This window comes from Cephus cinctus, unplaced genomic scaffold (genome assembly GCF_000341935.2).
Source record: "Cephus cinctus unplaced genomic scaffold, Ccin1 Ccin1_scaffold0306, whole genome shotgun sequence".
Taxonomy (NCBI): Eukaryota; Metazoa; Arthropoda; class Insecta; order Hymenoptera; family Cephidae; genus Cephus; species Cephus cinctus.
In genome coordinates this window covers 180,778-204,804 of record NW_014333009.1, presented here as the reverse complement: position 1 = coordinate 204,804, position 24,027 = coordinate 180,778, and the positions used below count along the sequence as shown (strand labels likewise).

The following is a 24,027-nucleotide window of genomic DNA, read 5'->3' as shown; positions in this document are numbered from 1 at the left end:
TGTTTACCAGTAACCATCTGTTATTCTTTTAGTTCTATCCTATACCGTAATTAACAAAAATTATTTATTAAGACGTCTTAATGTTTAAAAAGTGTACAGGTGTAGGTATGTGTATGTGTGTGTGGGTCGAAGGTGTTTGTGTAAGGCATGTCCGCGTGCGTGTACGTGTTTTAACTCAACTATTGCTCAGAGCAACGATTTCGTTTTTAGACTAGTTGCAGATTCGTATTCAGACCATGATTTTTTCCCATCATATAATAGACACTCCTTGCTTGTTCATTTTTCTATTGATAATCCCACTCGTTACAAAAGTGCATCCAACATCTTGTAGCGCGCACGCGCCACTGACATACCTCTATTATAGATTTGCGTATTTGTATCATTCTAATCTACAGTCCAATCATTTACTCGTTCTAATCATCTAATCAAACATTGAGAACAATTAATGATTCCTATGTGATATTAACTGCCAGCTTGTTTTCTTCTCCACTGATAATTAATATCAGGATATTTACAATCTTGGACGAGAAAGCTCATATTATACAGTTAGCGGTGTTTTGAAGTGACATTACAAGTTTGTATTGACGCCGACATCTCTCGTAAAGAATTGCGATTCGCTGAGGAGAAGGAAGTGGGGAGAGAAAACGAGAAAACAAAAAGAAAAAAAATGAAAATACAAAACATTTTATAATGAAAAAGAGAGACTCCTGCCAAAGAGAACAAAGTGAGACAGATCAACATAATGTGACTGACTTTTATTTTTTCTTCCTAAAGAAACAAAAAAACAAGGAGGGATGTTCAAGTACGCGGGGCCACACTTTTTTTTTAAGGCACGAAACAAAGCAAATTATTTTAAATATCAAATGTAATGTATTAGACGTGACGTTATTAGGAAAAAAAGTTTAAAGAAAATCCAAAAAAAAAACATTTAAAAAGGGGATTTAACCAGCAGATTTATAATTGAGCTCTTCTGTTAATATTCAATATTTCTAAGCGTCGCGCACCATTTTGGTACTCTCTTTCTCTTTGTTTCCAACAATCGTAATAAAGGTACGAGAAGAACGTTCTCATAAACCGTTTAAGCCTTTTCTTCGGACCGACATGATTTACCACTGATCCGCGAGTCTTCGCACATCGTGAATTATACAAGTTTTCCCCTGTCACTACTTACGTGTACACGCACGCGCACGCATTAAACTAACGCATATATTATTAACGGACACGCATGCACGCACGCACTCTCTCTTTTCCCCCTCTCTCTTTCTCGCCCGACTCGCACAAAACGCACACGCGCCATTCCCTCTCTTTCATTCTTTGTCTCTCTGTACTTGAAATTAATTACCATTAGGTCGTTAGAAACAGTTAATATATATACACGTATATCAAATCAATCCTCAACCGGTTACCAAAAGGTTACAAAAAAGAAAAAAAAATTGTCAAGTTAAATTACTGTAAAAAGAAACTTCCATCTACCGCGAGAGACCTCCAACGTCTTCATATATCGTTCTTTTGTCTTTAGTATGTCTGATTTATCTCCCTGAATGGAGAGTTATATAGATTGCCTGATGCGCAATCTGAGTGGATATGGATATTGCATGGAAATGATTTCGTTTTTTTTTTCTACTATTTTTTAAGCGATCGATAGAGTAGAGTTTTATGTAGCCACATTATTATAGAGGTCACAAGAATAATTGGCGAAAATTCGCAAGACACGATCGTTTGTTTTTCGTTTTTCTCCTTCTTTTTGCGCATTGTCCTAAATTCCAAAATTTTCCTGAGAATTCGGAAATTTGTTTGTTTGTTTACCTGAGAAATAGATATCTAAAAGAAATAGCGTTCGAGTAATCCTCGAGGTCTCCTCTACAGTTGCGACAATAGCATACATATACACATATACGTATAAGGAAAAAATCCCCCCCTCCCCCCAAAAAACAGGAAAACTCAATACAGGATCTATAAAATCGCTAAAAACTTTTGCGATACATAAAAACCAATATAAGTTTCGTTTGAAAAATAAAAATTTTTCTGAAGCGCAATAATCATCTCAAAGGTTAATAGTAGCAATGGTGGTAAGTGATTTTAGTAGTAGTAATAGTACAAGTAGTAGAATAATAGTAAATAGTAATAAGTACGAGTTAAATAGTAGTAGCAGTACTAATAGTAATAGTAGTAAATAGTAAATAGCTGGTAGCAAGTAAATTTAAGAGAGAAAAACAATCATCCTCTCCATCATTATCACCATTAGCAGTGTCACTGTAGCAAGGTGTAAAAAAATATTTTAAAAAATGAAGCATCGCCATCGTTACCGATGCCGCATCCAGAGGTCTCGAATGGTAGACGGGCAGCATTAACGAGTAAGGGTTCGAACAAAAATAAATTAGTCAACGAATTGAGGAAGCTTAACCTTACGGACAATGAAAAAAAAAAAAAAAATAGAAAAAGAAGTAGTAAAAGAGAGGAAGGAGTTAAGTCAACAGGGACTTTGAACTAGCTGTATCGCCTGCTGTAAAGCATCAGCGATATTCTGAAATACAGGTACACCTTCTCGCGTCGCGTAGTCCGACAGGTACATCCTACCCCGATTATAGTCCTTAACGGCTTGCTGAGTTAGCTGAAAAAAAAGAAAAAGATACAATAAAAGCCAAATTTGTCCACTCGTTGATTGAATTTTTGGCAACGTTCGCCATTACCGTTTGATTATCTACCTTTTCACCAGAGATGACACAACCTTCGGGGAGAGTTTGAACACAGAGGACTAGCTTAGCGCGCAGTCCAATCAAATGAGCTGCCAAAGCCATAATGGAGATGCCGCGGGAGTGTTGCGGCACGATCAGTAGGATGAGCCGGGAGTTTTTCATATGCTGCAATTCCTGCGACATTCCCCTTACGTTGTAATCGTTCAGGATTGGTCGGTGAAGAGATAAGCCCAGCGATCTAGGGGAAAGTTTTAGATATCGAGGATATACGGACGATCCCGATTACGATCACAACTGCCAGCCGAGTTTTACTCGTGTTGATCACTTTATTTTTTGTATTTTGCGTTTGTCGTGTTTTTTGTTTTCTACTCACTCGATTAACGGTGCGGCTGAAGATTCTAGCCAAAACAAATCTTTACCGACCACTCCAATATATAAATCTCTCTTATCAGAATCTGGCACCAAGGAGTTGGTCCAATCTGAAATTGATCATGCGTTAACAATAGCCGAATTTTATATTAAAAAATAACAATAACATTGAAATCTTGCGATCACTGTCAAACGTAGAGTAAAGCAAGTGATAACTAAGTCTGCCGATTATGACGTAACAATCACAACGTGTCGACTGGGTAATGAGTAAAATCTATTAGAGGACAAAAAGAAAAAATAAAGAAACAAATGCTCAGTACATCAACTGAAAATACAGACATACTTGCATTCGTAAAAATACTTTGTGAATCTATGGTGAACTTGTTGAAAATCGGAAATACCTATGAAACGATTAAAGGGGTGTACGAAAGCTCGGCGAAGAAACTTTGATGCCTTCCTACATAATATACTCCAAACTGAAGGTATCTCACTTTCGCAGGACACGCCGTTGTTCTTGAGCCGCCATGATAACTCGCTTGCAATTGTGGAAAACTGTTCAAAGTTTATCCGTTTTTCTGCATGATCCTCCTTAGACGAGAAGTCTTCTATCAGAGTCTCGTAGGTATCTGAAAATAATTAATTTTTTTAGCCAATCAGAAACTGCTATAACGTTTTTACTGAATAATATTGCACCAGGTAAAGTATTACATATGCACAGTGTGTTTTGTTTAGATTTGCTATTAACAAGTGTGCCCTATACTGAGTTTATGAAGTATTATTCGCTCATAACTATTATGAGCAATTACTGATCGATTCTAATGATTCATTTTCTACGGCTGACACGTAATACGTTGGAACAAGCGTATTACGTTACCTGATTTGTTCACGGCATTGAGCAGTTCCGCCACCGATATATTACACTTAGCGTTGGACTGCAACGCGAGCCAAGCCTGGAATTAATGAATCATATCAGACCCTTGAAATTAATTGATATATATTTATTGATATACTTACTTCACCCAAACTAACTGTTCCAGTTCCATTGGTGTCTATGGATTCAAAGACTTCGCGTAGTTTTCTAGGAAAAATAATGAATATATATGTATATATGTATATATAATTATTATAATCACAGACTGAGATCATAAATTATGTACATTAAGTCAATCCCGTTTTGACTGGGTGACAATCGAACCGGCCTGATCCCATCCTCAGCATTCAAGTCCTGAACATTGACTGCTTCGCGGAGGATCTGCAATGATAATACTAGTTCATTATAATATCATTAAAAAATTAGTAACTGAGACTATAGATTAACAGTCATTAAATGGCGTTTAATTACCTTCGACGTACAATTCAGAGCCACCGAAACGTTTTCAAATATTGGTATCCTCTGTCTCTCCACAAGGTACTGAAGTACTAGCAGCCCGTTCATTAAATCATAATATTCCCTGTATATGCATTAATTATATGAAAAATCCATGCGATGATTTGTTAAGGAAGTAAAAAGAGGAAATATTTGAGAAACTCACTGTGTAGAGACCGTTTCCCCTAAAATAGTTTGACCTTGACGATAAGGGTATATCACGAGTACAAGAGAGTTACTACGTGTGGCTGCCAACTGAGCTGCCTCGATGATGCCTGCACTGTTTCGCGTTTGATTGTCGATGACGAAGAGCAAAACACGCGCCGTTTGCTTCGCCTCGTACTCTTGAGCTATGAGCTCTGGTCCCCATTGCGATACTTGCTACAATTTAAAAAAAAAAAACCGTTATATTATAGTTTACTTTTATATTCGTGAAACAATAATATTTTTCTAGATATTAAATTTAATTCTGACTTACAGGATTGTAATAAGTAATGCCAAGGCTCTGAAGAGTTGGTATAGCTATCTCTGACCTCCATGTGGTGGGGTTACAGGATCCACCCAAAAATACCTCATATGCCATCCTCTCTGAAAAAAAATTGCAATTTCATTAAATATTGGTTAAAAGATCAATCACATCTTTTATTCAACTGTTTTAACTTACTTGTACCGATTTTGTAATTAGTATTCTTTCCATCACAGTGCAATGATTGAGTGGCACTCATAGGAATAGATGCTCTGTAATGATAAAAAGGCATTATATCAAAATTGAAATTGTCAGTTATTTAATATTTCAGATCGACTGGTATTGAACGACGAGATTAATTACATAAATGAGATGTTCAATATTATCACACTCGAACAATCGTGCCAGCGTTGCATGAGGATTTGATATTTTCTACTGAAATTAGAAAAAGATTCGTAATAATCTTGAAAACTGGGATAAAATTCTCTACTGCTGTAGAGTCTAATTCGCCAAAAACGAAAAAGAAAAAAAACTGAAGAGTGTTGTCAGAGTGTGGTAATAAGGATGTTTGTTGTTATTATTATTTCTTTCTTATTATTATTATTATCGTAACCATAATCATCAACACTCATAATTCAGTGGCGAACATACTTCCAAATATCAAATCCTTTTGCAATGAAAAACAGCACTCCGCGCTTCAACATCATTAATACGCGCCGACATCAATCACAATCGAACGTTCAACACCTTTTTCCTGCAACAAATAGATTTCGATTTGGAGCATGTTGTGAAATCTAGCAATATATGATTTATATGAAACTTTTAAATCCTATTCTATGTCACTATGACAATAATTTAAAGTATCAATAGGACTTGGATTCTCAAATAGAAATTAATTTTTAATCTTCCTTTAGATAAAATTTTACATTACCCTCGTTCGCACAGGCGCGCAAGTTCTGTGGCAAATATACAGAACTCTCCAAACATCATACAAGCGTTGGAACTTATTTCAGAGCAATCCTCGGCACAGTGCAGCATCTCGTGCAGCTGTGACCGGTTTGGAAACAACTGCATCACGTAAGTGCAATTTACCTGCAACAACCCGCCAACTGGATATAACCGATATGATTCTAAACCAAATTTTAAAAAATATCTTTCTAGAATGAATTACTCACAAAAACTCGATATATGACAAAAATAACCAGTTGTGTAAAATATATCAGAATATTGTGTCCTCATCCTTTAAAACACCATATGATTTGAGAGTGCCTGTTCACAGCGAGAAAAGTGTTTCTCAGAACTTCAAGCAGATCGGATGCTCAAGTCTTCCTGCAGAATGAGATAATATTGTTGAATTATCTGATAAAACCAATGTCAGTTATTATGCTTAAGCAAACTTATCAAAGAACAAAGCATAAAGCAAGAGTATCAAAGGTGCAAAACGTTCTAGTGTAAATTCAAAATGTATCTCATACACTTAAAATGTCAAAAAGAAAAAGCATGAAAACAAGAAGTGAATGTCTTTTACAACGTTCCTAACAGTGCTATAAATTTGTCCACGACATTGAGATGATATGAGAAATGGAAGTGTTCACCAGCCCTGACCGTACGAAGGAGACGCGGTAGTGGAGCACTAACCTTGGTAAAGCCTCGGCAACGCGTGCCCACGCACAAAGAAGAACATATGTGGCAGCTGTCAGTAAAAAAGTAACGAGTGTCGACTGCATTTGAATCACTTTACCCAAAATGTTCGCAGGTATAAACAGAAGCGTAGCCGATCAATTCGCAAAATCTGAGTAGACAGTCTCACGCACTCCCGCTATTGCTCATACTTATTTATACACCGTTATATTTAAAATGAAAGAACGTGTGCCGTAGTAACGGCGCGCGATGAAACTCATGGGAAAAAATACATTCCTTGACACTTTAATCCCATCCAATTAATATGACACTCGATTAATAATCACCGTGAGGATCACCTCCTCAGAAAACAACATATTCCCAATAAATAATATAATAGTCCCACTGCTTATTGGCGGATTAACCAGAAGCTGGCGCTACCGTAAAACGTCGTGCTTGACATCTTTCGCTATTTGCTTTAGGGCACGTTCGAAATTTTGCGATGTTTCTCAACAACGATATAACGCGCACTAAACCTACACGAATATTCATATAAGGACTTCAGTCGATCACACGAACACCAATTTATTTCACAAAGAGTGAGACACATCGACGCATGGATGAGCACGAGATCGTACTGGTGGACATTTTTCACGGGTTTCGCGGGACCATTCGCGTGCGCTTCGCGAGTCGTGCACCGACTCAAGAATGACGTAAACCTCCAACAATGAGGCGTGATGTCACACGGTGAAGTTCACACGGGCTCTGCGCGTCGTCGCCGTCTGCTTACCAGCCCGCCAGCCAGCCAACCTGCCTGCCTGCCTGACTGCCTGCGTAGTAAAGTAAAGGGGAACCAATGCGCGAAACACCGAACGGGCTTTTGATCAAATATGGTATGGGAGTTCAGGCGAAATCGCTTATTTGAACGCGACTTATCGGTCTTCCGCGCAATTCTGCCGAAAGCAAAGCGAAAATAACTGTGGTCCCATGGGACCAAATGATAACCGACGAATCCCAAGGGTCGTAAACAGATATATGTTATTTTTTCTTTTTACTCTATCAAAGAGAAAGGGAGAGACACAAGTTGGTAAGCTCGGTTTTAAAACTGTGGATTCATCTGCGCTGTTTCTATACATGTAGATGATCCGTCTGTGATTTAGGTGGTGATCTCACGCTCTCCTTCTATCTCAATGGTTTCTGAGACTCCGAGTCATTATACTACCTGTCGTTTCTTCATATAACGCGATTGTATCGTATCCGTTGTCTTTGAAGAGGTGTTTGCCACAGGCAATATGATCGGCATTATAAGTTAATGATAAGGAAACAAACAGTCATTTATCAAAGACTTTAGCCAACTGTTAACCGATAGCACGATTTTCTCTAAACGATTCGTTAAACGTTATCTGGACCATACCGATTTGATAGGCACTTATTTTATTTCTACTTTTTTTGTTTAACTACGACCACGCTCTTTAAATCAGGACTCTAGTACACCTTGGGCATTCTGAAAAATCATGGACGTTAATTTGCCCACGCGTATACCTGATGCGAATACATTACGCCTGTTGGGGTAACGTTCAGGCATTTTTGAAATTCTATCAGAACGTTCACCGACGTTCACGCCCGTTCTATGTCCTATTATGTATTACTGTTTTGCTTCGAGCTAAACAGTTTCTTGATGGGGTTCTTCGAACCGGAGTATTTTTTCTTCTCTGTATTGTTGCTTTATGAAATCAAGAGGAATAACAGACAAATACGTATACAATTCACGCAATATTTTTTATCAGAAATCTCTTCTTTGCACTCAATACGCATGAACAGGCTATATAGGATGCTGATGCTGAGATGATTTTTACAATTTCTTTAGTCGAAGTCCACAGGGTGCTATAGCACATTCGAAATAACTCTTCTTTACTGGCTTTATTTTTAACTTGCTTGTTTTCCTTCACTGAAGATTTTCAGTAAGATGGTATTTCCACTAACAATTATGAAGCAATGTATATGAAAGGAAAAAATCGGCTCGGTTGATCTCGATGATCAACCCCCCCCCTCCCAATTTTTTTATTAAAGAAATATTTGTTACTATTGACTAACGCCACTTGCAGCGCATACGCTCCAAAGCGCACGCTTAATAAAAAGATCGAAAGAACTGAGGAATGAGGAAAAAGAAAATTACATTGTTAAGATTTAAGGAAGATATTAATTAGATGGTAACCTAGAGTCTGATGCCCAAGAAAGGACATCAGACAAATTTATTTTGCGATTTGAAAAAGGCATTGGAAATGGTATTTATGATTTTACATTTCCTATAAGATATTCTACTTTCAATTTCTTTTCTTGTCCTCATTTCTTTTAGATTGTCGAATGATGTACTTTTGCGCTACGCGCGGCAATAATTGACACTACTAATTATGTCTCAAGAATGGAGCCAATTTAGGCAGTTTTCGCTTTCACCATTATCTTACTGCCTACGAATAAGAAATTTTTGCGATCACCACGCCATACAATCTTTACTTGAAATATTCGCGTGTTCGGTTTACATGAAAAACAACTTTGGTGGAAGCTTCTAGTCGAATCAAGGTTTTGGTGACAGTGTTGAATTACGACAGTAGCTTTAGCCGCTATATTAATACGTACTATCAAATCATCCTTGCAATACTTTACGACAGTGGTTTTTTAATATTATGTATTAAATAAATGTCAAATATGCTAGGTATAATCGCCTCTGGCCGGCTCGTGAGTAAATTTATTATTTACACGTGCCTCTTTATTAATCGGTATCGTTTCCTGTTATTTTAGAATCTATAGAAAATTTTATTGATCAACTAAAATTTGAAACTTTTATTTTGTTAATATTTTTCATAAGTATATTGTATTTTACCACTAATATGTATGGACAATTACAGATCCCTTTGTTTGTAAATTTATGCTTGTCTTGTTTGGTTGTGTCCAGTTGAAACAGTGCTAAGGAGTAACAGCGTTCGTTGATTATTTGATCGTAAACTTTGCAACAGTTTTAAAATTTGAACAGATACGTATCTGGTTCCCAGTGTTGTTTTTTCTAAACACAGACAGTGTTATGTCTTGTTTAAACAAACCTCAATATTTACCAGTAAACAAAATAGTGTGTTAATCATGAATATGTGGATTGCAGGTCCAGACAGATTTCCACCAAATAAGCGAAACTCAATTTTTAATAACAGTTCCTGATGCTGATAACATTAATCATATTGCAGTGTTCCTAACGGGTACAATACCGTTTCCTGATGGCACAGGAGGAGCAGGTATTATATTTAAATTAATTTATATTTATTAGCAAAAGTTAATACATTATATTTTACAGTCTACTTCAGTTGGCCTGATCCAAATGCACCACCAAATTGGCAATTCTTAGGATATATATCCAATGCAAAACCATCGGCCATTTTTAAAATATCAACTCTGAAGAAAAATCATGAGTTTGAGAACAGCAACTTGGGAATCTTTGGCATTACAAAAATCTCACATGTTGCACAGATTGGAGTGTCTGTGGAGCCACTTAGTGTGATCGAGCAACAAGTGTCTGTAATTACATTGACCACAACCAACAGCTTCCTTGAATTTAGTCAGAAGATGCTGACAAATTTTCTGAACTTTGTATCCAGTTTTTCAGTGACCCAACAGCAGATGACTCCAAATCCCACTGAAAATTTTGTACCACTTTCTACAGTGCAAACATGGTACGAAACGTTTCAAAGACGATTACAACAAAATCCAAATTTCTGGAAAGCGTAACAGGAATATAAAATACTGTTTTACGCTAGTCCATTATCAATCTTGATTGTATCTTTGGGACAGTGCTTTTAGAGCATTTAAACGTGTTCATCTGTTTAGTGAGATCATTGGATCAGCATTTATTTTATTTAAGTAATCATTTCTAGTTGCAAATTCAGGACTTTTGTATAACCATCATCTAATAATAAGAATTTTGAATTTACAATTTACCACAAGTTCTTCCTTTACATTTTATCCATTATCATATACCAAGTTATAATTTTACCTAAACAATGCTATATAATATTCAACATGCAAGAATTACAATTATTTTTATAATTAATATAAGTGTCTGCATACTCCATACAAGGCTCTAAGGGAAACTCGTATCAGTATATATCTAGTCATCGCATTTCTACAATGAATATTACGTCAAACATATATTGTCCTTGAAGTACCGCGTATCTCGTGATGAAAAATTCAGTGAATACTAATTTAAAAATAAAAAAAAGGAATAAAGAATAAGCAAGATAACGCCGTAGCGTAACAGCGCGCTGTTATGATTACGTGCACATGTGAAATCGACATAAGTCCCATCCTAGTAGGCGATTGTCCACAAGTGGTTCTAATGTGAATTGGTCTGTGTTTCGCGAGATTCGTCTCACTCGTTTATCCCGTATCCGTAACTGTGATTCTACGTGCTTCTCAAAAGCAGGGCACTATCAAGTCTTCTAAAGAAGCTGGACACGACATATTTCGTAAAAAAATGCATCAAATTTGCCGAGTGGCAAAACCTGCTATTATAATTCGTGCGTGAAGACAACTCGTAACGCCCCGGACATCTTTTATCAAGGATTAAAGTCACCAACTGGAAAGTAAGTTTATCTCTGACTTTTAAAGAGAGTCAAGTACGTGTATTCGCCAAAAGACGTTTTAATATTTGCCCAGTTTGTGTCAACGAGATCCTATCCGTTCTACGTCTCGTAATTCATAAACTTATTTTTGCTGAGTTGCGGGTCGAACGAGTGTTTGCTTTTAGGATTCTGCCTGTCCAACGGTCACTCACTAAAGGCCTTTGAAAATATTTTGGAGTTATGTGTTGCCCTTTTTAGATTGTCATTATTGCATTCTTAGAGAACATGCCAGAATAATTTTCTAGCATTGACGACAGACAATCTATTGCCAGGATTAGGATACTTGTCCAGGTCTATTGGTGGAGTTCGTGTACTTTTGCAAGGTGTCAGCATATTTATCGCATGTCGAAATGTTTTTGTTGCACGGCTACTCGAAATGTCAAATAGTCCAGTTGCCGTTGCGTGTACGATTTGAGTATCTAGAATCGTCACGAATACGTATTATTCCAGATGTATATTTCAGTAAAAACTTAGCGGATTTTGCGGTCCTCGGGTGTTTTCCTACGGAAATGCGTTCTGAGTGTGTTTAAAATTCTAATGATGGAATATTAGATATTATTACAAGTGTTGACAGTGTTCATATGGATAACGGCAGTTTAAAAATGAACATAATATTATTAACTTTACCACAGAAAAAAGGGAAATAATTGGAGCAGGGTATAATACAACCACTAATGTATTCTTTAGGTATTGTGGCTTCTTCATCCTAGGAGTTCACTAGCAGCTTTATGAAAGGTAACGAGTGGAAGATTATTTCAATTTTATTGTTCATATCTTTGCTGTATTTAGTTATGTGATATATCTTGTTTTATCTAGCTAAACGCAATGGAGAGTTCTGAAGAGCCAACAAGTCTGCAATCCATCTGTCATCTTAGAGCATCCGAACTGTTTCCAAAGCATACACATTTTGAGTGTGATGATCCCACTCTCACTGTACCCTTCACACCGCTGAGTGGAGAATCCGTCGTTGCTCTTGGATGTACTTCAGATGGAGTTCTCGCACTTTCCAATTATCGTCTTTACCTCCAGCTCAGTCAGGCTTGTTACAACATACCTCTAGGTCTTATCGAGCAACTCGAAGTTAAGGAAATCTTCTATCTTCACATCGGCTGTAAGGATGCTCGCTCGTTAAGGTACGCTTAAAGTACCATTACGATTTAATATTATTCCCCGTCTGGAATTATGTATGACATAGCACAGCAATCATGCGATAAAACATGCAGCATGATCAAGGAATAACGCAGCAACGTTTCAGCTGCGCGTTCTCAACAAATGAACACTGTTTGGAGTGGTTTAAGCGGCTGCATAAAGTAACCTATCCGCGAAAGAGTATAGAAGATATATTTGCATTCGCGTATTATGCGTGGTCCGTCGAGGAGGGGAGAGATTATCCCAGACTCGGGAAAGATAATGGATCCTACACTGCTACTTTTAATTCGGAAGTAAGTAACCCGGCATACATTAAGATTCAATCTAACGACCTGTAACCAAATAATCTTGACATATTGACACCAATATCTTTCAGGTGGAAAGATTAAAGTTTAATCTTCATGGCACATGGCGTGTCAGCCAGATCAATGCAGACTACAGAATGTGCCCATCTTATCCTCCGCAGTTACTGGTTCCTGCTTGCATTTTAGACGAGACTCTCGAGACTGTCGCTAAATTCCGAAGCTCCAGGCGCATTCCCGCCGTTGTATGGAGGTAAACCTATCGGATTGCTGCTAATAGATACCCAGTATTATAATTTTGTAATTTATTATTGATATTGTCATATATTTTTTATTAAGGCACATTAATAATGGCGCTGTAATAGCGCGTAGTAGTCAACCAGAAGTAGGTTGGTTAGGCTGGCGAAGTACACAGGATGAGGATCTACTAAAGGCTCTCTCAGATGCATGTTCCTATGACAGAGGAGAATCCACAATGATAGATTCTCCAACTAGTTATTCAGATGTCAGTGAGGAGTCCATAACCTCAAGTACAACTAAAGTAAGTGATTGTCATTAGAGAAAAAGTAAATATGTGAAAGTGACATCTTTCTACAAGATAATTCTTTCTATTCCTAGAAAGTCCTTATAGTTGATGCCAGGTCGTACACGACTGCTGTAGCGAACAGAGCACGAGGTGGAGGATGTGAGTGTCCTGAGTATTATCCCAGCTGCGACATTCAATTTATGAATCTGCCAAATATACACTCGATACGAAAAAGTTTCCACGCAGTTAGGCAATTATGTGCATCTGATGCTGATCAGCCAAAGTAAGCTAACTAGATCACTTAGTGAAAAATGTTTTTTTTTTTAAATCATATAATCTCAACCTTCTTTGTGTTCTTTTCTTATAAAAAGTTGGCTAAGCTTACTAGAAGGAACTCGATGGCTACAGCATATGTCTGGGTTGTTAAGAGCAGCTGTTACCGTAGCTTCGGCCATTGAAAGGGATGGGCGACCTGTCCTCGTACACTGCAGTGATGGCTGGGACAGAACACCACAGATAGTCGCTCTAGCGCAATTATTATTAGACCCGTATTACCGTACCATGGAGGTATGTCGAACGAAATTCAAGAAGGAATAACATCGGTTTTATTTTATTATGTATTTTTAGGGATTTCAAGTTCTTTGCGAGAGAGAATGGTTGGACTTCGGACACAAGTTCGCTGATCGTTGTGGTCAGACAGTTGGTTGTGAAGATCCCAATGAACGTTGCCCAGTATTCTTGCAGTGGTTGGATTGCGTTCATCAGCTGATACTGCAATTCTCTTGCAGCTTCCAAATGTCACCTGCATACCTCGTACGTGTCAGGATGAATTATTTTTGTCGACTTAAAAACATCACGTATAGAAAGTAATGTAATATTGATCCATGTTATAGGTGAAATTGGCGCAGCACACCTACTCACAGCTTTTCGGCACATTCCTCTGTAACACGAGGCAGGAACGCTTGCAATTGAGGATACGAGAACGTACTTTCTCAGTTTGGCGTTTTCTCAACTCAAACTCTTTCGTTAATCATTTGTATTCGCCACAAAAAGACCAGGTACGTTTTAATCAATTAATTATACAGTTCTTGAAAGTACGCAGAAGTTCTTGAAATTTTTTCGTAGTGCTCTTAGCAGCTATCTAATATAATAGGACGAATCTTTTCTTTCCATAGGTATTGTGGCCCAGTTGCAACGTGCGCGACCTTGTACTATGGTCTGAAGTTTATCTAGGTTCGACCGAATCATCCTTAGGTAATAGTAATGATAAACAGAGAGTCACAATGATCGATATCGAGGGTGGCGACAGTGAAGAACCACAAGGACAAATGACTAAAACCCGCTCGTATGGCGATCTCATACACGTACAGGATCATGTGGCGTATCTTCACCGCAGGCTAAGCGATCCCAGCATCTCGATCGAGAAGTATGCGCTATATTTTAATTATTGACATCAAATACAGAATTACTGTCATACTTAATTATATATATATATTCATTCAGTCGTATCCTGGTCATCGTGTGAATTTCTCTTGTTTGTTTTATAATAGGAAATTCGATTCCCTTAACATTGACAACGAGGTCGAGAAGATAGAGGAGAATACGAACGAGATTAGGATTCCAGAGGTTAATGGCGATGATACTCCGGAAAAGGCTGCTGAGAAAAATCGATACACCACTAACGAAGTGTCCAGTGATTCCCCAGCTAATCCATCTGTAGACAGTTCGACGGATACTATAATACCAAACATTGATCTGACCGTCGATGTTGTTAATGGAGAAAAAGATATGTAAGTTATTGAAATAATTACGTGTTTCCGTGTCAATTGATATTAAGTCCGGTTAATAAATTTTGGTTTATTTATTGATATCTAGTTGTAACATAATCCTGTTATTCTTTTTTTAGGCTGCAGACAATCCAACCACAGGATGTTGTGGTTTCACCTTGGACAGAAACTGGAGTGGCAGGTCGCGGTGGCTGCACGTGCAACCGTGTTCACCACGAGGGCAGTGATGTGAGTGACACTAGCGTGCCCTTAATGTCCAGAACACCTAGCAGCATATGTCCAGCATCTCCGATTCATCAAGACATTATACTCGATAATCCCGACAGGCTGGACGACGTCGACGGACTGCCCATCATTCACATCGATGTTCAGCTGCGCGTACAACAGATCATTGTCGAACACAAGGTAGTTTAATTATAACATATATAATCTATAAGAGTTACGTATCACTTTCTATACACGAATTTCTATTCTTTTGGGATCTAGCTCAAGGAGGAAGCATTGCGAAAGGAATTACACACGACAAGGCTGGCTCTGATCAAACGTGTCTGCAACCACAACGCAGACACCGATCGTATAGACGACATTGTAAGTGTAAGATTTTACTACTATGACAACCATCCAGGAACCATAGTCATTTGCAACGTAAGAAGTCCATATTGAGAAATAATTGACACTTATAATTTAAAGTCATGATATAGATTCACATTTAAAGTTCCAGATAGTGTAGAAGGTCTAAGATGATTTTGAAAAGGCAGATAGTTCTCTACAAGAACATTAACGATGTAGATTCTATTGAAAATAGGAAGGCCTTTCTGGTTAGTTATAACTAGGTTATCTACAGTAACTTGTTATTCAGATTATCTTGAGCAATCAGTAATTACAGTACCAAGTTTATCTAGATACGAGTTGCGTGTTCTTTGTATAAACTTTGAGAATATTTCTCTTTGTACAGGGTTCGTTACCGGATTCTGTGGGGAGTGCAGGGGACCACGGAGAGTCTCTACCTTCAGACATGTCGTGGGAAGCTGTAGAGGATCTTGGACCCGCACCAACTCTGTGGGTACCGGATCACGCAGTGAACCGTTGCATGGGATGCGATACAGAATTTTGGCTGGGAAGGCGCAAACATCACTGCAGGTATTAGCTATTTACAAAAATCTTCTAGTCGTCCGAGTTCGGACTAGTTTAGGGGCTATGTTGCCTACTCCTCGCAGATGCTGCGGCAAAATCTTCTGCGCGGACTGCTCAGAGAACTCGACTCCACTCCCCAGCGAACAGCTGTACAATCCCGTTCGAGTATGCAGCGACTGCTTCTCGCGTCTCCATCATCACACGAGTCCCTGCCAGTGCAATTCACGTCAGCAGAACCGGAGCAACGGAAACGAGAGCGAGACGGATGCGCAGCAGCTGAATTCGGACGGTGCACAGACGTGTCAGAGGTCGAGGGTCTCCTCCATGGGAAAAGAGACCTGTAACGATTCCACGTTGCATGTTAATCAACAAAAGTCACAGCCGTCCGTGACAGCGAGCACGGTGAACTGAATGGAAAGCCGTACACCTAGAAATAGGATCGACTTTCAATTATGTGAAACATAACCTAAAATCGATGGGCGATTGATGCTGTCGGATTTATACATAATTTGTATCGTATATAATGATGCACGTGCGAGAAGAATAGATAGAGAAACGGAGAAGGGGAGTAACAGAAAGAGAGGGGGGGGGGTCGCGACGCTAGATTCTTTAAAGAATCTAATATTTATTGCTAGTATAAGTATTTGTACGACAATGAAGAGTGTATAGATGCTGATCAGGGAGAGACTTATGAGATAGCATTAACAGATTGATAATGATTAATATCGATATACGATGATGAATTATGAGACTGCGTGGTGAGATTGAGGTAATACGTTGATATACGTTATGGGCGACGATGATATTCTTACCGCTAATTAGTACCTTAATTATAAATTCGAGAGAAGATCCTCGACTTTAGAACGAATACAATTTCGAGATCCCCGATTAGGATATCTATGATAACGGTCATTGGGAATAAAGAGGCACGTTTTGGCTGGCTGTGACAGATGTCTAACATTGGACACTATAATGAAAGAAATGCTAATTGTTAATTTGCCAATCAAGCTGATTGACCAATTAACTAGTGACCCAGGAGTAACGTTACGGACGAAGTTGTATTTATATATTGTCGCCGTGTACGAGAATTGGAATATTAAATGTCACTATGGTATTTCATCGTGTCTTCCGCTCTTCTCTTTTTTTTTCTTTTTCTTTTTTTCTTTATTACCAACCAAAAATTATATGCACTCCTTATAATACAACTACGGTTACTCGTGTATCTTGCTTCTTTTCTTTTGGTATTGGTATGGTGTTCCTAGTGATGTCATAGATATCGCTAGGATGGAGTTTCTAGTAAAAAAGATTCTTTTCTTTTGTATATACATAATTTCTTCCAAAATCACGTGCTTTTTCGTAATATGTCAATGTTCCGGAATGTTGAAACATTTCTTATAAGTTGTGTGGCATTCTTTAAAATGTCATTGGTGTCTTTGGTGTCGTCAGCTTTCTGGAACTGTATTAGTATTACCAGATACGTGGTCACGGATCCGACGATCTGAAAAATAAAATATCGAAATCATATCCGTAAAGTACAAGGCATAAGGTTATAACTTTAATCAGGAAAAAATGATCAGATAAAACAAAAAATCAAGCAATATTCGGTTGTCCATTACTAATACGAGAACAAATTTAAATATAATACCGAGGTCACTAGAGATCTGTCGAGCGAGAAAAGTCCACAGGCAGAAAAATCAATGGGTCTGTGTAGTAATTGAAGCGAAAATATTTCCAGCTGCTTTCTAATGTCACTATCCAAATTCCAGGACAGTAATTGACTTACGATCACCGCCGTGGTTTTGGCCTACAATCAAAAAGGAATCTTATTCACATACATTTTTTGTTGTTCGGTACACTTTTTATTTTACGACTATTGTTATTTCATACGTCATATCCACCTGAAAATTACCTTCGTGCTGGCTTCATAGCAAGGCTGAACAATAATGAACATCCTACCGATATGAAGAACACACCAGAGACATTGAGTAGCAAGGAAGAGCCCATTGTTACTACCATTGGCATCAATAATTAAAACATATGGGGTAATAATTAGATGAAGAAGACAAGTGAGGGTAACCACGAGCACAGGCACCCCAAAAGCAGTATTTATAAGTAGAACGGTATCGCATAGTGAGGAGTGTACAGTGATCAGTTGGGAAATAGTATCAGCGACGTTGCGACATTCTACAAATTTCAATAAATAACTAACACAATAATAATTATATTTTAAAAAAGATTTTATGCCAGATTCGTTACCACATCCACTGACTCGTACCATTTCCCACAATGAAATCGGCAATCTTAGACTTCCGTTGTGGTCGATCACCCCTAATTTCTGCCCTGATGAAAGCACCGAGCTGTCCATGCTCCCTGAAATCCCCTGTTATCAAATCAGTATACTGAAAATCCTTTTAATCTTAAATACAAGACATTCGGCGAGCATTGCGATATCTTTTTGATAAATCAGTAACGCACTACCCGCCATGTTATGTTTTTCCTTTATCTCTACATTGTCGCACCTAAGGCGAAATCCTTCTTGAAGCTCTCAGTGATCTTCTCCGTCTTCAGTACATTCTTCAAAGTCTGATTGAGTCGACCAAATCTTTCGCCGATATTATATGTTAATAACGTGTACTGTGCCTCTATCATTATAACTATCACGTAGAGAAAGTATATGGGGATATAGTTCATGGGACCCTTGTCGCTTTTCTGGTTGCTAATCTTCACCCGGGTGCTCCACGAGTAGAGGTCCAAGGATGAAATTGATATCAAGTATACCAAACTGATAGTTATCAGGAAGATGGCGTATCTGCGAGTTTTCTTGGGTGACACTATACTCAATTTCTCATCTACCTTGATTAGGAAGGTAAATTCATTTTAGTGCCAAGATTATATATTAAATCAATGTAACATATCTTACATTAAGTACTGACCTTCACCAGGTTGTTTATGATATGCTGAAGATGGGACCATCGAAAGGGAGAACCTAGAATAGAAACAATTGCCAGGAACAAAACGGCCGAGACATCCCCACAAGTGACGACCACGGCCGTTGAGGATTTCATCCTGGTGCTGTTTTCCCATCCGTCGCGAAGATCTCGCCAGAGGCCAAAAATTGCACAGCTCATCAAAAATACAAGGAGACAGATGCTGTAAGGATACCAACTGTATAGATAAGAAAGATACATTATACGTTTTAATATACCTAACCAGAGGTCATACCTGTAGATTATGTCCCGAAAGTGAAGTCTACCCCAGTAGCGTCCAGGATTTTGCTGTACAAATCTCACCGGAAGCAAACCGCATACCTTGCTTAGATAATACGCCGGTATCAGGGACTGGTAGAGATCCGACTTGACAGTAGTGCTCATGACTTCTGTTTGCCTCTCAGACTCACATTCTTTACCAATTCCTGCCTTGGTCTCTGCATAAGTTAACACCAATTTCTTCCTACTTCTTTACCTTTTTTAACTCAGAAACATTAACTATTGCCAATTTCCTCTGGCGAAAAGTAATCATTGGTTTTCCATTGATTTCCGTTAATTTACCACATATATTTGCCATAAAAGGATTGGCAATGGCAAAGTTCGCTAAAGTAGTTCATTCAATTTCGTTGTCATGAGTATTAAACGTCAAGAACGTCAATTATGTTCATTTAAGATATACAATATTTCTGGTGAACTAGATCTATGCGCTGTAAGTGTAGCGACTGAATTTATTTTACCAGGAAGCCAATTGTACCAATGATACTAAGTACTACCAATATTATAATTACATCCTATACATAGTAATTATTCTAAATTATGGTCTATTTCTCAGTATTTCAGAACTTACTCGCCTTGAGCATCGGATTAGAATGTCGGCCTATATCCATGACCTTCAGATGACTTTTTAAGATTTTATATCAATAAATGTATTCGCCATTACGTCCTCTTTAAACAGTATGTACGATGAAATTGATCCCTTTATTAATAAAATGACACTATTGTCAAAAACTAGTATAATAATTTCACTCTTATAATTGAACTTTCTTTAATACAGGACAACAGTCAGGATTTGCAGATGGCCACTTAAATACTCTTGTATCGAATAGATACAATTCCCAGCGGTACATCGACTTTTATTTACTGCAGCTAGCCTACCCATTCATACGTGTCAGATAGCAAACAGATAATCTTGTTAACGACTGTCCACTTCGAAGATGGTTATCCTTCGAAAACACAGTTGACTACTATAAACACATATGCATAGCTATACTTATTATAACAGAGCTTTTGCGATGGGTAATTGTCCTCATTGTGTTAACTACACTTTCATCGTTACAAATATAAACATCTAATAAAGTACTAATTATACTGGAAAATAATACAAAATATTGTTTACAAACATCACGCGAGATACTGCTATGTATTAAATTAGTATATTTATACAGTGAATAAGTATTAAGGGTTGACTATTTTTTCTACATCTTCGCTTATAATCCTCCGTTTTGGTGTTAAAAGATACCTACGATACAAGTCAAACGTGACTAAGTAATTAGGTCAAGTTGTCTGTATTTATTTAATTTATAGATTGTACAAGTAAGCATTAGCGTCAGGACCGCGTTTTTCTTGACTGATAGGGGTAAACAGAGACTCGAGACCTGTCCGAGTTTTTAATATGTAATAGCAACGATGTATACCTATAGTGAACCTAAGGCAACTCTATGGATGTGACTGCCAAGTGTAATGTATGTTTGAACAAATGAGGAATTGCTGTAGTGTAAATAAAAATGGTAGTTATGCAACTTGGAAATTATATAATTTATCGTGCCTGCGTCTAATTTAGGGTTGTGATGTGCTATTCTAAAGATTCAATTTGAAGGGTTTGTATCGTGTTTTATCTAAACTTTATATTATATTTTTATATATTGTTGCAATCTTGTTTTTGTAGTCTGTAGCTTTGTCTGCTTATATATACAGTGTTCATATAAACATTATGAGTACATGCATGCGTGCACTTGCTCTATACATTATGAATTCTAATCATATGACGAATGGCGAAAGGTACTGCTGTTTTTTTTACTGTAATTATTGTTACTATTGCACTAGTATTATTTTCATTTTTATTTTTATTTCATTTTGCTTTCTCTGACGACTCTGTTGTCTTTAGAAAAAGAAGCAGGAGATTTTTATTTATCAAAATTGATTGGTTATTGGAAAAAATGTAAGAACTCTTTTTACTGTTAAAAGTACTCACTGCTTGTGACGAATATGGCCAAGGAGTTCATGCGAGTGGCTCACCACGTAATCGAATAATATTCACGGATACTCAAGCAGTTGTAGCCAGAACGGGAATTTTATATTATAGCTGGCTTCTAGGGGTAGTGAAATATTATGGTATGGTATATTCCCATTTGATATACATGTATATACCTAAGCTCGATCACACTTTTTATACTTTATTGTTACATGGTCTTATGGGTGAAGAAAAGAACCAACGATGCTGATATGCTTGTGTAAATATTAATGACACACATTGTGCAAGGCGGTAGTTTGTCAAATATATTGACAGTATTAATAATGTAAGAAATTCCAAAATACACAATTTATTTATGCATAACTGTTATGAAAACTTTAAGCTGGGGAAACTTCGTCATGGTTTTTAAAGAAAATATTAATTTTTATCCAAAATCGTATTGTAATTGACGTGTAGATAGGAGATTTGGTTCTTTATCACCATCAATTTATCATAGGTAGACATACGTGTGTATACGCTATCAATGTTGGTACTAATATCAACGGTAGATTTATAATCACAGAGCCATCTTAATAATTAAATATTTTCCTTGTTATTCGATCGGGGTTTTGAGGATATGCATATCATATGGCAAGGACTATACATGCGAGACGTATTTGATTTGACAATTCCAAAGGATTTCACAAAAATTTCTTTCAAGAAAATTTATTGTTTTTTTGAAAAGGTTTTTCTTTTCTTTCTATTCATATTTATATGTATCGATCTTCTGCTACTCGTTATATACAGTGATCGTACAGTTAACTTGATTATTGATAAGAGGATACGAATTATTAATGTCAATTAAACAATTAGTGTTTTTACGTTTAAAAAATGTAACACTTTATAGTTTAAAAAAGTTTTTTCGTTGGCTTTTATTCAAAAAATTTCCCTCCGCGTTGATTATACCTAGAAAACAGAAATTCCCTATAGCACAGGAAAGTCAGTAAAAAAAAATTCGATTTACATTATTGCGCCATGAAAATATGAAAATTTATTGATTCGAAAAATTTGTAATTAATGCGATTGAACACAAGACGCATAGGAGGGGGAAAGTTTGAAATAAAAAGTCTTTTGAGGCGTCGCGGTATCAGGCGAGCACAAGTTAACCTAGCAAGATGCTAGTTGACTGTTACGAATTTTATTCAACATTTTTGATGCGTGTACTTGGATTTTTTGGAAAATTTACTCGGAAGACTTTTTGACCCGTACAACTTTAATACGATTGAAAGTGAATATCTGTTGCGAGCTGTGCATAATACTGATATAAAGACGTACCACATATCCTGTTTGTTTTGACGCACAAGAGACTATAACCTAACAATGCGAATTTTTGAACATCATCTTCAAACGCGTTAAGATTTTTGCGTATTTGTTTTTGAAAATGGAACGAAACGACGAAGAGTGGTCGGTTGAGTGCTCTGATGAAGAAAAATATGAAGTAGATTCAAAGGTAATTGATTTCTGCCATATTGGCGTACACATTTCAATATAGTTTAATATTGTCTCATTCGTTTCTTAGTTATCCGGCACAAATTATCAATATTGAAATTCTTTTATGTAAATGTAGTGTTCTATATGTTATTACTAGTTCTGGAGTATTCTTTTATATTTTTTGAGCCATTCCTTGTTCACTTATATTTTGCACAATTAATGCTGTCATAGAATGGGTGGATACTCAAACCCAATGACATAGTAGCACTTATCGAAGGCCTGGAGGCAAATGGTAGAATTTTGGAGCTCGAGTGGAAATGTCCTGGCAGACGTGGACCTTCACCTGTGCCATCGAACAATCACCAGCAAGATCATGGCATGCAAGAATACAAGTAGGTATTTAAATTAAACAAGCTATTATTATAGTGTACACAGTGCATTATAACATCCAATTTTTTAAGGCTTGAAGAGAAATCGGATTTTGACTTTATGGATGAGATGTCATCACCAAGGTTGCCAGTACGTAGAGTAGGTGAAAGTACACCAAAAGGCAGTGCAAAAAAGAAAACAGCAAGTTTCAATGGAGTATTGTCTACAATGTTACGCCATCGTCGACTGGAGCAGCAAGAAATAAATGCCAGTCCGAAGAAAAGCGAAGCTGATTCACCAGGTCCTAAGTCACAGCCCACCTAATTCGCTCTTATGAGACATTAATTGTCAAAGATAGTTACAAAATTTGGGAATAATTCAGAAATCTTTAATTTTCCTTGTGGTTGAGATATCATCTTGTGTCAATTGACCCTTGTTGATGCGTCGAAAAAGATGAAAAACCAGGCAGGAACAAGATAGGACTGTGCAAATTGTAGATAAATCGCATCAACTAGAATATCAATGTCGGAGCATTTTTCATATCGTCTATTCCCGAGATTAACACTACCTGATGAAAGGTATTGCTCTTTTATCCTCTGTGAGGATACAAATTGATAAATAATCGATCGATTAAATTATGGTTTCCAATTTAATTGAATAGCATCATCAACCTCTTCCTTTAATCGATCAATTAATTACATAATTACATATATATATATATATCAAGCTATAAGCAACATATTGTACAAAGGATTTTAAATACAAAAATATAGATACACATTTATACTACTGTATAAATCAAAACACCTTAAATTGCGTGATGAATTATAATAACATCTAATCCACTAAAGTAAATCCAATCTTTATT

At 37.2% G+C, this 24,027-nt stretch overlaps 5 protein-coding genes across 25 annotated transcripts; 3 read left to right on the top strand and 2 right to left on the bottom strand.

Moving 5' to 3' along the window:
- Positions 1-42: 42 nt before the first annotated feature.
- LOC107266214 lies at positions 43-8,147 on the bottom strand. 6 transcript variants are annotated; one of them, XM_025083506.1, is made up of 14 exons: positions 8,060-8,147; positions 6,073-6,226; positions 5,829-5,989; positions 5,096-5,169; positions 4,910-5,019; positions 4,598-4,812; positions 4,408-4,516; positions 4,223-4,317; positions 4,080-4,143; positions 3,940-4,015; positions 3,467-3,691; positions 3,070-3,175; positions 2,706-2,934; positions 43-2,611 (listed from the first exon to the last, which is right to left on the bottom strand). In XM_025083506.1, the coding sequence occupies exons 3-14, from the start codon at positions 5,969-5,971 to the stop codon at positions 2,471-2,473; spliced, it is 1,587 nt and encodes a 528-aa protein (XP_024939274.1). In that variant the 5' UTR covers positions 5,972-5,989; positions 6,073-6,226; positions 8,060-8,147; the 3' UTR covers positions 43-2,470. The 6 variants fall into 6 exon arrangements, with proteins under 6 accessions (XP_024939274.1, XP_024939275.1, XP_015591968.1 ...); XM_025083507.1 differs by lacking the exon at positions 8,060-8,147 and adding an exon at positions 7,308-7,325; XM_015736482.2 differs by lacking the exon at positions 8,060-8,147 and adding an exon at positions 6,536-7,301.
- LOC107266209 (protein OPI10 homolog) lies at positions 7,392-10,485 on the top strand. 2 transcript variants are annotated; one of them, XM_025083517.1, is made up of 3 exons: positions 7,392-7,410; positions 9,672-9,801; positions 9,861-10,485. In XM_025083517.1, the coding sequence occupies exons 1-3, from the start codon at positions 7,408-7,410 to the stop codon at positions 10,289-10,291; spliced, it is 564 nt and encodes a 187-aa protein (XP_024939285.1). In that variant the 5' UTR covers positions 7,392-7,407; the 3' UTR covers positions 10,292-10,485. The 2 variants fall into 2 exon arrangements, with proteins under 2 accessions (XP_024939285.1, XP_015591961.1); XM_015736475.2 differs by lacking the exon at positions 7,392-7,410 and adding an exon at positions 8,933-9,253.
- Positions 10,486-10,816: 331 nt separating this feature from the next.
- Positions 10,817-20,868, top strand: LOC107266204 (myotubularin-related protein 3). Of its 6 annotated transcripts, none has more exons than XR_003059297.1 (18): positions 10,817-11,145; positions 11,872-11,919; positions 12,001-12,317; positions 12,440-12,626; positions 12,710-12,888; positions 12,975-13,176; positions 13,254-13,444; positions 13,533-13,728; positions 13,789-13,974; positions 14,055-14,219; positions 14,337-14,587; positions 14,712-14,951; positions 15,068-15,176; positions 15,275-15,353; positions 15,435-15,536; positions 15,904-16,088; positions 19,025-19,234; positions 19,902-20,868. XR_003059297.1 is itself a non-coding variant. In XM_015736467.2 (17 exons), exons 3-17 carry the CDS (start codon positions 12,010-12,012, stop codon positions 16,424-16,426), a joined length of 2,841 nt encoding a protein of 946 aa, XP_015591953.1. In that variant the 5' UTR covers positions 10,847-11,145; positions 11,872-11,919; positions 12,001-12,009; the 3' UTR covers positions 16,427-16,559. The 6 variants fall into 6 exon arrangements, 3 of the variants coding, with proteins under 3 accessions (XP_015591953.1, XP_015591952.1, XP_024939263.1); XR_003059296.1 differs by having other exon boundaries at positions 10,830-11,145; positions 15,068-15,353; positions 19,902-20,023; positions 20,124-20,868; XR_003059295.1 differs by having other exon boundaries at positions 10,830-11,145; positions 15,068-15,353.
- Positions 17,222-22,772, bottom strand: LOC107266205 (gustatory receptor for sugar taste 43a). 10 transcript variants are annotated; one of them, XM_015736470.2, is made up of 8 exons: positions 19,917-20,044; positions 19,305-19,506; positions 19,016-19,232; positions 18,602-18,935; positions 18,358-18,462; positions 17,992-18,266; positions 17,728-17,886; positions 17,222-17,580 (listed from the first exon to the last, which is right to left on the bottom strand). In XM_015736470.2, exons 1-8 carry the CDS (start codon positions 19,954-19,956, stop codon positions 17,425-17,427), a joined length of 1,488 nt encoding a protein of 495 aa, XP_015591956.1. In that variant the 5' UTR covers positions 19,957-20,044; the 3' UTR covers positions 17,222-17,424. The 10 variants fall into 10 exon arrangements, with proteins under 10 accessions (XP_015591956.1, XP_024939269.1, XP_024939268.1 ...); XM_025083501.1 differs by lacking the exon at positions 19,917-20,044 and adding exons at positions 22,182-22,265; positions 22,635-22,772 and having other exon boundaries at positions 17,992-18,452; positions 19,016-19,506; XM_025083500.1 differs by having other exon boundaries at positions 19,016-19,506.
- LOC107266210 (PAXIP1-associated glutamate-rich protein 1) lies at positions 22,313-23,943 on the top strand. The gene is made up of 3 exons (XM_015736476.2): positions 22,313-22,809; positions 23,022-23,182; positions 23,252-23,943. The coding sequence occupies exons 1-3, from the start codon at positions 22,741-22,743 to the stop codon at positions 23,481-23,483; spliced, it is 462 nt and encodes a 153-aa protein (XP_015591962.1). The 5' UTR covers positions 22,313-22,740; the 3' UTR covers positions 23,484-23,943.
- Positions 23,944-24,027: the final 84 nt, after the last annotated feature.

Excerpts from the sequence above, each read along its gene's own strand:
- LOC107266204 (XM_015736466.2), top strand. The coding sequence starts at position 12,010 with ATGGAGAGTTCTGAAGAGCCAACAAGTCTGCAATCCATCTGTCATCTT. Across the intron at positions 14,588-14,711 it reads CCCAGCATCTCGATCGAGAA|GAAATTCGATTCCCTTAACA; the intron begins GTATGCGCTATA and ends GTTTTATAATAG. Across the intron at positions 15,354-15,434 it reads AGATCATTGTCGAACACAAG|CTCAAGGAGGAAGCATTGCG; the intron begins GTAGTTTAATTA and ends TTTGGGATCTAG.
- LOC107266205 (XM_025083497.1), bottom strand. The coding sequence starts at position 19,956 with ATGGATATAGGCCGACATTCTAATCCGATGCTCAAGGCGA. Across the intron at positions 18,453-18,601 it reads CAAGAAGGATTTCGCCTTAG|GGAGCATGGACAGCTCGGTG; the intron begins GTGCGACAATGT and ends AGGGGATTTCAG. Across the intron at positions 17,887-17,991 it reads GCTATGAAGCCAGCACGAAG|GCCAAAACCACGGCGGTGAT; the intron begins GTAATTTTCAGG and ends TTTTGATTGTAG.
- LOC107266209 (XM_015736475.2), top strand. The coding sequence starts at position 9,215 with ATGTCAAATATGCTAGGTATAATCGCCTCTGGCCGGCTC. Across the intron at positions 9,254-9,671 it reads TAATCGCCTCTGGCCGGCTC|GTCCAGACAGATTTCCACCA; the intron begins GTGAGTAAATTT and ends TGTGGATTGCAG. Across the intron at positions 9,802-9,860 it reads TGATGGCACAGGAGGAGCAG|TCTACTTCAGTTGGCCTGAT; the intron begins GTATTATATTTA and ends TATATTTTACAG.
- LOC107266214 (XM_025083506.1), bottom strand. The coding sequence starts at position 5,971 with ATGCAGTTGTTTCCAAACCGGTCACAGCTGCACGAGATGCTGCACTGT. Across the intron at positions 5,170-5,828 it reads GCGCGCCTGTGCGAACGAGG|AGCATCTATTCCTATGAGTG; the intron begins GTAATGTAAAAT and ends TTATCATTACAG. Across the intron at positions 4,813-4,909 it reads GCATTACTTATTACAATCCT|CAAGTATCGCAATGGGGACC; the intron begins GTAAGTCAGAAT and ends TTTAAATTGTAG.
- LOC107266210 (XM_015736476.2), top strand. The coding sequence starts at position 22,741 with ATGGAACGAAACGACGAAGAGTGGTCGGTTGAGTGCTCTGATGAAGAA. Across the intron at positions 22,810-23,021 it reads AATATGAAGTAGATTCAAAG|AATGGGTGGATACTCAAACC; the intron begins GTAATTGATTTC and ends ATGCTGTCATAG. Across the intron at positions 23,183-23,251 it reads CATGGCATGCAAGAATACAA|GCTTGAAGAGAAATCGGATT; the intron begins GTAGGTATTTAA and ends CAATTTTTTAAG.